Raw genomic sequence first — 13,925 nt, 5'->3', positions numbered from 1 at the left:
GCCCACCTTTCAATTCGCGGTGGTCCGCTTCGTGCCGTTCCCGCAATGAGGAGTACCAGCGGTTTGTGGCCAGTCACAACGGTGAAACGGTGCCCACAGAGGTATATGTGAAAGTGTTGACACGCCCACCGGATGGCCAGTGCTTCTCTCTCAATCTGCGCGTATCTGGACTCCACCACCGTGAGTGACCGACTGGCATAGGCAATGGGTACCCACTCATCCTGGTCTGACCTCTGCAGGAGCACGGCCCCCCAACCTTACAGGGCTGGCATCTACTATCATTTCCGTGGCTGCTCCCGGACGAAAATATGCCACCGTGGTCCCTTTTAGTAGGGCTTTCTTCACATCAGCAAATGCTTGGGCCTCCTTGTCCGTCCACTGCCAGGTAGTGTCTTTTTTTGTTAGTTGCAGCAAAGGTTTCGAAAGGGTGGCCAGTCGCAGAATGAATCGGCCGCAGTAGTTGGCCCTCCCCAAGAAGCTTCTCACTTCCGACGGCGTCTGAGGGATGGCCGCCATTCTAATGGCTTCTACCTTGGAAGGATCCACCTGTAATCCTTTGGCTGAGAATCGGTATCCGAAGAATCCAACTTCCGTGGCATAGAATTTGCACTTTGCTTGATGCAGCGTTAGGCCTTGTTCCACCAGACACCTCAGAGTGGCTCTCAACCTCATGTGGTGCTCCTTCAGCGACTTCGAGAAGACCAGGATATCATCGCTCACATTGATAACTCCTACTAAACCGGACAGCGCTTCTCTCACAGCCTCTTGGAACACCTCGGCCGCCGAGAACACCCCAAAGCTCAGTCTCTTGAAACGGCACAGTCCTACATGGGTGGAAAACGTTGTGATGTACCTGCTTTCTTCCGCCAACATCAGTTGATGGTACCCCGAGTTCAAGTCTACCTTTAAAAACCACTGCGCCCCATTCAAATCAGTCACAATCTCATCAATAGTTGGAGTGATGTGCCTCTCACGGCAAATGGCTTTGTTCGGCAGTCGCATATCCACGCACAGCCGGATGGCCCCAGGCTGCTTCGGTTTGGGGGCTATCACCAAGGGGGACACCCACGGCGTGGGTCCCAACGACTTTTCGATGACTCCTTCCCTCTCCAACCGATCTAACTCCGCTTCCACCAAGGGTCTGAGATGGAACGGTACCCTCCGGTGATGAAGCGCTACAGGCTGGACCGACTCGTCGATGTGGAGTTGGACCTCCACTCCTTTCAGGCATCCAAGTCCCCTGAACAGCTTGGGGAATTCTTCCAGGATTTGGTCCACCTGGGATTGATGTATGTGCTTCGCGAATGTCACTAGTTCCAGATCTTTGGCGGTGTGGCAACTTAACAACAACCCTGCTCTGTCACAGGTAACATAGAACCGGGTGGCCGTGACTCTGTCTTTGTATTTTACTTCCGCGTCGACTACTCTTTGTAGCGGATTCGGAGTAACTCCTCCATATGTCAAAATCATGCCTGCCGTCGGCATCAGTCGGGGTCTCGGCTTGAGTCTCTTATACTGACCCGCATCCAGTATGTTGACCAACGCCCCTGTGTCAATCAGCGCCCTTATGCAGGATTCTCCAATCCATACTAGGCAGGTAGGGGGTGGTCTCTTAGTGGCGTTCACTCCTCGGATATGGGAAATCACAAACACGTCGTCCTCCTCATCCTCCGTCGTTGACAATGTCCCCTACTGTCCACCTCTCCTGCTTCCTGCACCTTCTTGGCTGACTTGGTGGGCCTCGACTCCTGAGGTCTGATGTCACCCTGTGATTTACCCCTCTGGCATACTTTAGCAAAATGTCCATACTTGTTACAATTCAGACACTGCCTCCCTTGTGCAGGGCATACTCTTGGAGCGTGCGCCCCCATGCTGCAGTTTCGGCACTTGCGCCTCCGGCACCTCTCCTCCGTCTTGTCCCCATTTCCGGCCACACGGCCATACACCTTCTTCAGCGCCTCCATCCTTTCCACCTTGATAGGAGTTGGATATACAGGCTGACTCCCAAATGATTTCTTCGCAAGTGCCATTTCCATTTCACCTGCACGTGCGTCCGCCAGTTCATGTGACCTTCCCAGTACCAGTATTTCTTCCAACGTGATCCCCGCCTGGCGGAGAATCAGCTTGCGCAGTTCCGGTGACTTGCATCCTGTGATCAGTTGGGCCCTCGTCTCGAAGGCTCGATCGACCCCACTACAGGTGCTGACCAGTTTCCTTAGCCTTGCATAGTACATGTCGATCGACTCTTCCCCCTTTGTTTGGCTTGGCGCAACTTGAAATGTTTATAATCGGGGTTTACTTGCAGATCAAAGTACCGGTTTAAGGCCTGCACCGCTTTGTCATAATCTCCCCTGTCTCCGGTATCAGGCAGGTCCTGGAACAGCTCATATAGTTCATCGCCACCCATTAGTAGCATCAACGACCTCTTCACCATGTCGTCCATCTCTCGGGTAGCAACAAAGTAGTTTTTCAACTGCCCCAGCCATTTCTTCCATTGCGGTGCCGCTGTCACGGGGTCTGCCAGCTGACTAAATTCCAGGATAGCTTTTCCAGTCGCGCGGCTTGGCCGCCCTCCAGCCGCCCCCGCCACAGCTGGTCTTTCCGGTGAATCAGGCATGGCCGCCTCGGTTCACACCCCACACTTCCTCTCTTAGTGGGATGCCCTCCGTGCTTCAGCCGCTCGCTTGCTTACACGGCCAGCCCACGCGTCAGCCACGTGGTTGCTCGTGGAGTCTGATCCCGCCTCGTCGCCAATGTAACACCTCCAGTCCCGGGCAGGGGTGCGCAGGCCTAGGCCTAACAGCAGAGCACACACAAGGAACGTCCACACAGATACTCGGTCCGTGCCGTCAGCCACGTGCGCTGACTTCACCCTTTATTAAGTACTCCCTGGTCCGCGGCCGGCTAAGGGAGGTGCATGCAAACATTGTATTGTAGCGGCCGGGTGGCTCACCACAAATGGGTGTCACTGTTGCCCCAACAATGTCTGCTCCCTCTTAGACTCAGCAGTCATTAGGGGTCTTTTAAAGTACGTCACTGTGTCTGTAATTTAGGATTGTCGGACTACCCTTTCTATTACCGTTGCTAATGCTGTTCTGTGACTAGCCACGGGGTGTCTGCGCTGTGTCGTTAACCATTCTGCTTCCCCAAAAACTCAGACGATGCCATATTCGGGCTGGCTATGGGGTGTCATTCCAGCACTGATGACTTTCTTTTTCCGCCTGAAATTCCGTCAATGTTTGTATCAAGAATTGACTCTAGGTGTCAATGCTCTACTATTACTTTTATTCAAGTCAGGGACGTGTGAGTTACAATATGACTAAAGTGACTGTCTTTACATGAGGACATCATTATGAAATTGTGCTTGAAATTTGCCAGCAGAAAAAGCTGGTGATCCCCATTGAGACTCTGTATACCCCCAACTTCTTCTACCTGGAATTTTAGCTGAAATTAAAACGCATCTTTAAATTTACATCCGGAAACCCTGAGGTAAATATTCAATACATGTATATTGAATGGGTGTTAGGGGAGGGTAGACCAGCCTTGGATCTGTTCTTCGGCACCGTAAAAGACTGCTAGGCTCAGATGTATTCATTTTTCACACAAAGGAGGCAGCAGCTAAGTCTTGCGAATGGGGGGGGGGGGGGGCAGAGCCATATCTACACATGCATTGAATATGTTTTTTTAAAGAAATTAACACATTTCCCATTGTTTTACACCTCTTCCAAGTAGTTGTTAATGTTTTGCACAAAGCCCAGTCTGGCTGTCTAAGGAGATCGGACTTTGCGTCTATATGTATGGATACCTGCGCTGATCCACCCCAGTTACGCCTGCTTAACACAAAGCATCGCAAAGCAGGGCAAAACGTGCTGAGAAAAGACAACTTTCAGTGCAAAACACCTTTTACCATGTGTCGCTTTGCAGCAGCACAATGCCTCTGCGCTTTACCTCTTCAGAATCACTGAACCTAGTTCCTGACATTTACACTCAATAGGTCTGTTATGGGCGGTTCCCAAAAATGTGCCGCCACCCTGCGAGGACCGCACGGTGTTACTTGTAAGGCATCTTACTTTCCCTACTGTCCACAACGCCTAAGTACCACCGCGAACAACACCTACCTCACAGACCGCCCATGTTCTGGCCATGCCTCTGCTGGAGCCCCTTTAATAAACCTAACTTCCTACGGTACTGAAACGCCTCTGCTGCCCCCCCACCCCCCCCTTTCATACTGTTAAACGACTCTTGTCATATCTAACCAGAGCTTCACTCACGCTTGTAAGAAGTCTTAACCTTCCATGCCATGTTTGAAATATTAAAAGTCATTCCGCTATTTAGAATTGCAGGCCCGGTTTTAGAGGGTGGGCCGGGTGGACCAGGACCACCCAAACATGAGCCTGGCCCACCCAAACATGAGCTTTGGTCCTCACAGTGAATCTGCCAACGATGCACAACAATAATAAAAAGATGTACCGATAAATCTGGTGACTTATGATCCTGCTGGAAAGCAATCATATTGTCTGTAGGTAGTTTTCAAATGCATATAAACTAAATTTTATGTAGATAGCTCAGTGGGTTACTACCTTTGTCACAGAGACTCTGCATGTTCCCCCTTCTTCCTACCTCCTGAACAATCAACAGGAAGAGGCCGTTTACGTTGTAAATGGGGTTCAAAGTGAGGAGATTCGCATATCAAAAGAAAGTTGAGGCTTGTGTGAAACCATGCAACGCAGTGGACTTAATAGGATACAAAGCGAGGCAGTATGGCCCATCGTGTCAATGCGCCTGCTGCTCTGTGCAACACTCAGCTTAGACAAACATTCTTACTGGACCAGCTTTGCCTTCCATCCCTCTGAGTTTGAAATGGGCACTGTAATTCGGGTGACATGTACCTACAGATGACCTAGTCCTGTATGGTTGTGCCCTGAGAATGAGTTACAATGTGAAACAATACCGTGGCGCTCGCCTAAATCCTTCGAGACAGCACTCCCCATTCCAACCAACATCCTTCAAAAGGGGAATTTTATTTTAAAATAAACACAAGGTGTACTGCACCACCGTCCCCTACAGGTACAAACAAACATACAAAAATATACATAAAAAACAATAACTTTTGACTTTTTAAAAAGTCATGCAATTGATAACACATGAAAAACATTGATTTGTGTTTTTTACACAGGCCCTTTCAGTACAGAAATCTATCTACTCAGTGCTTTTCATTGGCATGCTGCACCTATCACTTTACACTCAACAAGCCCTCCATAACCAATGGCAGGTCGGAACACTGATGTGGACATGCGGGGAAGACATACGTTAGGGGCAGTCATGTTTATTCATTGCATGGCCTATGTGCTGGAAGGCTCCACAACGGGCGTGTCTTTTTAAGGGCTGGCTGTGAACGGGTGGCGGACAGGGTCTGTCTGAAGGACAGCCAGAGGGTTCACACTGCAGAGATGCTTATTTTCTTTGATATGGTGTGCATGTAGTCCGAGTTGACGTCAGAGCCCTTTAAAAGGCTCTGTACATTATGTACATTCAGAGCTGAAACAAGTGAATCACGATGCCTCATCAGAAGTAGCAAGTGCTATATATATAAATTGCCATTCACACGTGTCCTCATTACAGAAGTGCTCTCTCAATGAACGAAGGTTGTGAGTGAAGAATTTGAAGACCCGCAGGACGAGGGAGCGTCATGGCCAGAAGAGGCGCGAGATTTAAAACAAACATTTGCAATGCAATAGGTCTTGCGTTTGCTAGAGTCTGAGCTATTGGCATTGTAAATGACAATGCCTTTTACTTATGTGTTGGTTTTTAAAACATAAATAAAGGCATTGTCATTTAAAATGCCAATAGCTTAAACTCTTGCAAATGCGAGACCTATTGCATTGCAAATGCCTGTTTATTTAATTAGCAGTCGGGTCATTAGGGCAACTGTGGAACATACTTTAAAGTGCCTACTAATTATATTTACTGCTATATTCAATGTTTCAAGTTTGGAGGTGATTTTACTAATGTTTTTTACCGGGAATATGAAAGTGGAACCAGATGGTGGCTGGTATGGGGTTGTGGATCAAGGTCAGCTGTGAGATAAGATGCACTGGAAAGGGGTGGTAGAGAAGTGGATAATCAAGACTGTAAGGGAGTGCGTTGCAAAGTCAGGGGCCAGGTGGAGGTAGTAATGAAGAGGGATTCTCCCTGAAGGCTCACACAGAGGGAGCCCGAGTAGTGTCACTTGCCTGATACTGCCACCAGAAACCTTCTCTTCCCATCAAAGCGACATTACATGGAAAGAAAACACTTTTTGAGAGTAATAAAATTTAGAAAGAGATTTGGAAAAGAGTGCATTTTACTGGGCTTTGTAAGACTAACAAGACATAAAGGAGGGCCCAGAAGCAGGCCTGGCTAGACATATAAGCGACAAATAGGGCCCGCAGTGGCCTACCCGAATGCACCCTTGGCCCCCCCAAATAAAAATTCCCTGAGCCGGGCCTGTAGAATTGTGAATACTTACATACTAAAAGGTTCGGGAGTGCATGACTTCAAAAACCAGAATAAATAAAACGGAAATCAATATTTCTGCGCGGTACGGTCTGAGTCCATCTGTTGGGCCTCACAATCCGAACAGGTAATGAGAATGCAGAGTAGCCAATGTAATTAGTGGAAGTCCCTGACTGAACACAGTGATTGGAGGGGTAGAAACTAGGGAGACACCAGAGGGGGAAATGATGTATACCAGTCCAAGATACTTCAAAAGCGCCAAATCCGGGTGTTTTCATTTAAACAGACTACAGTCTGTTGAAGCCTCTGGCTTATTAGCTCTTTTCTTTTTTGTTTTTTTCTTTTAACCTTTCTGAATTCACAATAATGCAAAGGAGACTCACTCCCCAGTGTATTTATACTCGTGAGGTATTTAAATGTTTTATCTTCGCTCTTCTCTACCTAGTTCTACCTCTCTTGTATGCACAAGATTGTTTCACATATTCCCTCTCCGTATACCGTAGATTTACCTCTGAGGTATGTAGATTTCTCCCTCATATTTCCCATATCCATATACCATACCATATTACTTCTCAGATATGTAAATGTCCATTTCAGTAGCTTCCTTGTCCACAAACAGCAGGCGTATGTAAATGTCACGTCACCAATCTCCACATACTATAGTTATACCTAGATCTGTAAATGTCCTCTTCCCATACCTATAGTTATTATTACTTTCAGGCATGTGAATGCCTGAGTCCTATACCTCCTCCTCATCTCAGACGAACATTTTCCTCAAGCATTTCTGTCACCTGATAATACTCACTGCAAACCCCCCAAAACTGAATACAGTACTCCGGATATGGCCTCCAGAACTGGGCACAGCCTTCTTTCATGTGAGGTATACAGAACTCCATAGAGTTTTCCAGACATGGCCTCAAAAACTGGATGTGAGGTCTACAGAACTGAAAACAGTACTCCAGGTATATATGGCATCCAGAACTGGGCACAACCATCCTCCAAGTGAGGTCTCCAGAACTGAATACAGTGCTCCAGATATGGTGTCCAGAATTGGACACAGACACCCTCCCTGTGAGGTCTACAGAACTCAATACAGTGCTCAAGACATGGCGTCCGGAACTAGACACAACCACCTTTCATGTGAGGTCTACAGAACTCAATACAGTGCTCCAGACATGACGTCCGGAACTAGACACAACCACCTTTCATGTGAGGTCTACAGAACTCAATACAGTGCTCCAGACATGGTGTCCGGAACTAGACACAACCACCTTTCATGTGAGGCCTACAGAACTCAATACAGTGCTCAAGACATGGCGTCCGGAACTAGACACAACCACCTTTCATGTGAGGTCTACAGAACTCAATACAGTGCTCCAGATATGACGTCCAGAACTAGACACAACCACCTTTCATGTGAGGTCTACAGAACTCAATACAGTGCTCCAGACATGGTGTCCGGAACTAGACGCAACCACCTTTCATGTGAGGTCTACAGAACTCAATACAGTGCTCCAGACATGGTGTCTGGAACTAGACACAGCCACCCTTCATATGAGGTCTACGGCAATCAATACAGTACTCCAGACATGGCGTCCGTAACCAGACACAGCCACCCTTCATGTGAGGCCTACAGAACTCAATACAGTACTCCAGACATGACGTCCGGAACTAGACACAGCCATCCTCCATGTGAGGTCTACAGAACTCAGTACAGTGCTCCAGACATGGCATCCGGCACTAGACACAACCACCTTTCATGTAAGGTATAAAGAACTCAATACAGTGCTCCAGACATGGCGTCCAGGACTAGACACAACCACCTTTCATGTAAGGTATAAAGAACTCAATACAGGGTTCCAGACATGGCGTCCGGAACTAGACACAGCCACCTTTCATGTGAGGTCTACAGAACTCAATACAGTGGTCCAGACATGGCGTCCAGAACTAGACACAACCACCTTTCATGTGAGGTCTACAGAACTGAAAACAGTACTCCAGGTATATATGTCATCCAGAACTGGGCACAACCATCCTCCAAGTGAGGTCTCCAGAACTGAATACAGTATTCCAGATATGATGTCCAGAACTGGACAAAGCCACCCTCCGTGTGAGGTCTCCCGAACACAGTACAGTACTCCAGACATGGTGTCTGGAACTGGACATAACCATCCTCCATGTGAGGTCTACAGAACTCAGTACAGTACTCCAAACATGGCGTCCAGAACTGGACACAGCCACCTTTCATGTGAGGTCTACAGAACTCAATACAGTGCTCCAGACATGGCGTCCGGAACTAGACACAGCCACCCTTCATGTGAGGCCTACAGAACTCAATACAGTACTCCAGACATGACGTCCGGAACTGGACACAGCCATCCTCCATGTGAGGTCTACAGAACTCAGTACAGTACTCCAGACATGGCATCCAGAACTGGACACAGCCATCCTCCATGTGAGGTCTACAGAACTGAAAACAGTACTCCAGGTATATATGGCGTCCACAACTGGACACAGGCACCCTCCATGTAAGGTCTACAGAACTCAATACAGTACTCCAGACATGGCATCCAGAACTGGACACAGCCACCCTTCATATGAGGTCTACAGCACTCAGTACAGTACTCCAGCCATGGCGTCCAGAACTAGACACAACCACCTTTTATCTGAGGTCTACAGAACTCAGTACAGTGCTCCAGACATGGCGTCCGGAACTAGATACAACCACCTTTCATGTGAGGTCTACAGAACTGAAAACAGTACTCCAGGTATATATGTCATCCAGAACTGGGCACAACCATCCTCCAAGTGAGGTCTCCAGAACTGAACACAGTATTCCAGATAGGGTGTCCAGAATTGGACAAAGCCACCCTCCGTGTGAGGTCTCCAGAACACAGTACAGTAGTCCAGACATGGTGTCCAGAATTAGACACAGTCATCATCATCCATGTCAGGTCTACAGATTTGAAAACAGTGCTCCAGGTATATTTGGCGTCCAGAACTATACACAACCATCCTCTGTGTGAGGTCTCCAGAACTCAGTACAGTACTCCAGACATGACGTCCAGAACTGGACACAGCCACCCTTCATGTAAGGTCTACAGAACTCAAGACAGTGCTCGAGACATGGCGTCCGGAACTAGACACAACCATCTTTCATGTGAGGTCTACAGAACTCAATACAGTGCTCCAGACATGACGTCCGGAACTGGACACAGCCACCCTTCATGTAAGGTCTACAGAACTCAAGACAGTGCTCGAGACATGGCGTCCGGAACTAGACACAACCATCTTTCATGTGAGGTCTACAGAGCTCAATACAGTGCTCCAGACATGGCGTCCGGAACTAGACACAGCCACCCTTCATGTAAGGTCTACAGAACTCAAGACAGTGCTCGAGACATGGCATCCGGAACTAGACACAACCACCTTTCATGTGAGGTCTACAGAACTGAAAACAGTACTCCAGGTATATATGGCATCCAGAACTGGGCACAACCATCCTCCAAGTGAGGTCTCCAGAACTGAATACAGTATTCCAGATATGGTGTCCAGAATTGGACACAGCCACCCTCCGTGTGAGGTTTCCATGACACAGTACAGTACTCCAGGTATATATGGCGTCCAGAACTACTGGACACAGCCGTCCTCCATGTGAGGTCTCCAGAACTCAATACAGTACTCCAAATATGTCTTGTGTGTCTTCCAAAAGCTCAGTACTGGCCAGTGCGATGTTCAAACAATTCATCCAACCTGGACTTAAATCCAATGACTTGAGCTAAAAGTAGCGCTGCTTACACTGTAAACCATCTTGCATCACTGAGTCGACCTCTCTCCTTCCAGGCACAGTGAATAGCATTGATGTTCAATGGTTTCGTCGTTGAGTAGGTTCCCCATTAACTCCGGAAATCAATAGCAGTTATGCATATGGTGGGTTATGGTTGGAGATAAAACTGTGCCTAAATTAGGAAAAGGCTGACCTTACGTTGATGCCACATATAATAATAATTACACTTTGATAGCACACACTACCATTTTTCTGATGTCTAGTTATGGATAATAGGTGTTAATTATCACCCAACTTTTAGGAACTCTTTTTATCCAGATCAGCAGGAGGAACGGCAGAGAGGATCCAATGGGGTTCAAACCTGTGACCTTCAAGTGACATTGAACACTCTACATTAGATACTTCCACCCACCCAGCTAGTTTACTACCCGATAGTACTGCTTAACTGCCATATATAGTAAGACTTCAAAAGAAGGAGTTACATTTATGCATTAAGTTAAAATCTCAGGAAATTATCTTCACAGACATTTGAACGTAGATTTTTGCCTATAATTTGTGTCTCTGTCTGCTTTTTTTGCGGGTTGTAGAATGTTGTGATGCAGCCTCAGAAACCAAAAACCAGTCCCAGATTTCAGAAAAGAACTAGAGACTCACGCCCTCAAGGGATATCTCACTCACCTCTGATATGAAGCTCTCCAAGGTCCCACCGTGAACAGGCATCCCTGTCCCACTTTCGTCTCGCTAGACATGTTGCTGTATCATCTCCATGACCTCCCTGGGGGTAGGAAGCCCTACAAGGACAAGCATTGACATGCCAATCGGTCTGGCATTCGCTGTCAGCCTTTTGGCTTTTTCAATGCTTGTTTTATTTTGCCTTATTTTTATTATAAAACAATGTTGTAGAAGCTTCAGCACCCTTTCACCCACAATTAAAAAAATGGTTAAAAAGCAACTACTTTGTGTGTGACTGTGCTCCTTGTGAAAGAGAAGAATGCTGTCACTCTAAGCGAAGTTAACCAATTGCTGCAGTGGGTTAACCCGCTGCCCCATGCTGTATTGGGCGGAAGAAAAATGTGAATGGCACAACAGACCAATGGGGGAAGAGGGTTGGCAAAAAATCCCTCTCAGTAAATATATATATGCTATTACAAAAATTAAAAGGTTGGCTATTAATAGCCTTGGTCAGACCTAATAATGCAGGTGAGCCACTCAGAAAGAGATATGGGCCCCACAAGAGAGTTTGAAAGATCTATACAAATACCAATACAATCGATCCAATTCACATGGCTGCTTCGTTCTTCCTCTACAAGATGCACTTAACATGTGTATTCATAAAGTACACCTTCTTGGTGCTGAATAGCAGATGTTCATTGTTACCCAACTCAATAAAACCCGTTTTATCAACCTCGGAAGGATGAAAGACTGAGTGCACCTGCTGGGATTTGAACATGTGACCATGAGGTTGAACACAGACCCTTCCAGTGGGTGCATTAGTCCACTGAGCCATCCGGCAACTTTTAATGCAGAATAAAGTAATCCACCCTGTTTCGAAAATTGCTGGAAAACTCTTGACTTTTTAGTCTTAATCAACCCTAAACTCGTTTCAAATTCTGATCTTGATTTGGGCCAAGTTGTCAAATTTCGCAGTTTACACAGGATCAGTTTAAATGCCAAGGTTCACCATCTTTGTCCCACCTCACTTGTGCGGACGTTTCTTACATAGAAAAAAACGTGAACATTTCATCGCAAATCCTTTTGTGAATTAGGTTTTCGCCTGTAAACCTCCTACCATCAGATGCATTCTTCCAATATGTGGTTTCTTTATAACTTAGAAAACATTCTGAAGTCTTTGACAATTGTGAATGTTGAAATAAAACTTTACAAAGTTGCAGAGCAAAAACATTTTTCTGGGTCTCCCACTTTCAAGGTGTTTTCACACACTCCTCTTTCGACGAGTCACTGCAGATGAAAAAATAAATGCCCCTGTACTACGCGACTCGCCTGCTGGAAGCAGAGACTGGCGTTGCCTGAGCTTTACTTCAACTGACATTCACGGAGGCCCGTGAAAATGAGCTGCGCAACGTTGCGCGAATGAGGAATAACTGCGCAGCGGCGTATTACGCAAGAGTCTCTACCTGGTTGGGGGAGCGGGGTCTGGGCCACTGTCCACTCTGGCACTAAATAAAAGTTTTACCACGACTCTAAAGCAAGTTCTACGCTACACAGGTAAGGCGACCCAGCGCTGCCAAGTGTAAGATAAGTACTGAATGTACAGCCCCAGTACACATTTCAACAAGAACACACACGTTAAAGAGTAAACTAAATACAGCTGAGCAGATTTACAAGCCCCTTGCGCCACATTTGCGTCATATTTAACATAGGGAAAGTGACGCAAGGGGCTTGTAAATATGCCCCAAAATATACAATTTCGATGCGATTACACATCGTATGAGCATGACTATCACTTGTTATTATTGCACGAGCCCTTTGTTTGAGTCTGGTTTTACTGTGTGCTAGCATTTTACACGAAGCCAGGGTATGCTGTTTTAGTTGACCTTGGTTTATGTGAATACCTATGTGTGTTTGAGCTCTACTCGCCCTTTTGTGGCCCCGATTAGATCGGAGGTGCCGTGCTTGCTTCAACACTCCAACGCAAATATATTTTGGTCCGGAAAGTTGAGCAATGCTGCCTTGTACACTGATTTGCACCGGTGAACGAGAGAGATGCTTTAGGGTTCGACCTTTGTGTTGCTGGTGATACTGTAAGGTCACTTTCCTAGTCAGTATGCAGCTTATTGGGTTACGCGTTCGCCGCACACGTCTGTGTACAACTTCTGAGTTACAGATTAGCATAAAATGTCATCGAGGTAAGGCAGCTGCTGCATAGATGAGGATATATATGCACGAAGGAGCAGGTTCTAAATCCTGGACTCGTCCTAGCGGAGCTGAGCAGCCGCGCGCTCTTCCTCTAGTTAAACAGCAACGCCCATTGTTTGAAAGTCGGGTACATAATGGCATTTCTTTATATGTGCAGTGCAGCAGCCATAAAGGTAAGCCCCGGCTATCCTCCCCGCCCCGAATCCTGAACCTCGTCACCCCGGCATTTACAGGAAGGCTCCTCGGCCAGGTACTCACCATTTCTCCGTCCGTCCGGGGTCACCTCAGAAATGCGGGCGCTCTTTGGGGGGGCCGGGTTATATACCGCCTCTTATCTGTTTCCGAGTTAAAATAGCCCAGGGACCAGGCGGCATCGCCAAACATGGCAGTCTGGAGCCAGGGAGGCCTGCACAAGATAAGCCCACTCCAGAGGCCGGATTCCAGCGCAGGCCCCAGAGATAGAGGCCCCCCGACGCCCCCCCCCCCACTCTCACATGACGGATAAGTGTCTGTCCATCTATACATGGCTGCCTCGGTGGGATATCTACTCATGTCTGACTATCTGCGTCACTGGCGGCCCTCGACGTTTTGAACAGGGGCAGCACCGAGCCTAGGAGTGCACAGCGTCTGGTGAGAGCATTCATACTAAACCCTGTGGTCTTCAAACTTATTAATACCACGCCGCCCCTGTGGCAAAAAAAATCTTTGAGGACCCCCTCAAAACAAATTCACAATTTTTCTATTAAGCTGGCAATGTTTAAATATG

The 13,925-nt window shown here is 47.3% G+C and overlaps 1 protein-coding gene across 1 annotated transcript in view; it reads right to left on the bottom strand.

Annotated features, from left to right (window-relative positions):
- MYL7 (myosin light chain 7) overlaps positions 1–13,532 on the bottom strand; it is a 67,193-nt gene extending 53,661 nt beyond the window's left edge. The window contains exon 1 of the mRNA XM_085636117.1: positions 13,418–13,532. Within this exon, the coding sequence (XP_085492243.1) occupies positions 13,418–13,420 (3 nt within the window). The 5' untranslated portion in view covers positions 13,421–13,532. The remainder of the gene's footprint in view (positions 1–13,417) is intronic.
- Positions 13,533–13,925: the final 393 nt, after the last annotated feature.

Source organism: Triturus cristatus, chromosome 11 (genome assembly GCF_964204655.1).
Source record: "Triturus cristatus chromosome 11, aTriCri1.1, whole genome shotgun sequence".
NCBI lineage: Eukaryota > Metazoa > Chordata > Amphibia > Caudata > Salamandridae > Triturus > Triturus cristatus.
Note: the sequence above shows the minus strand (reverse complement) of the source record. Positions and strands in the feature narration are given on the sequence as shown.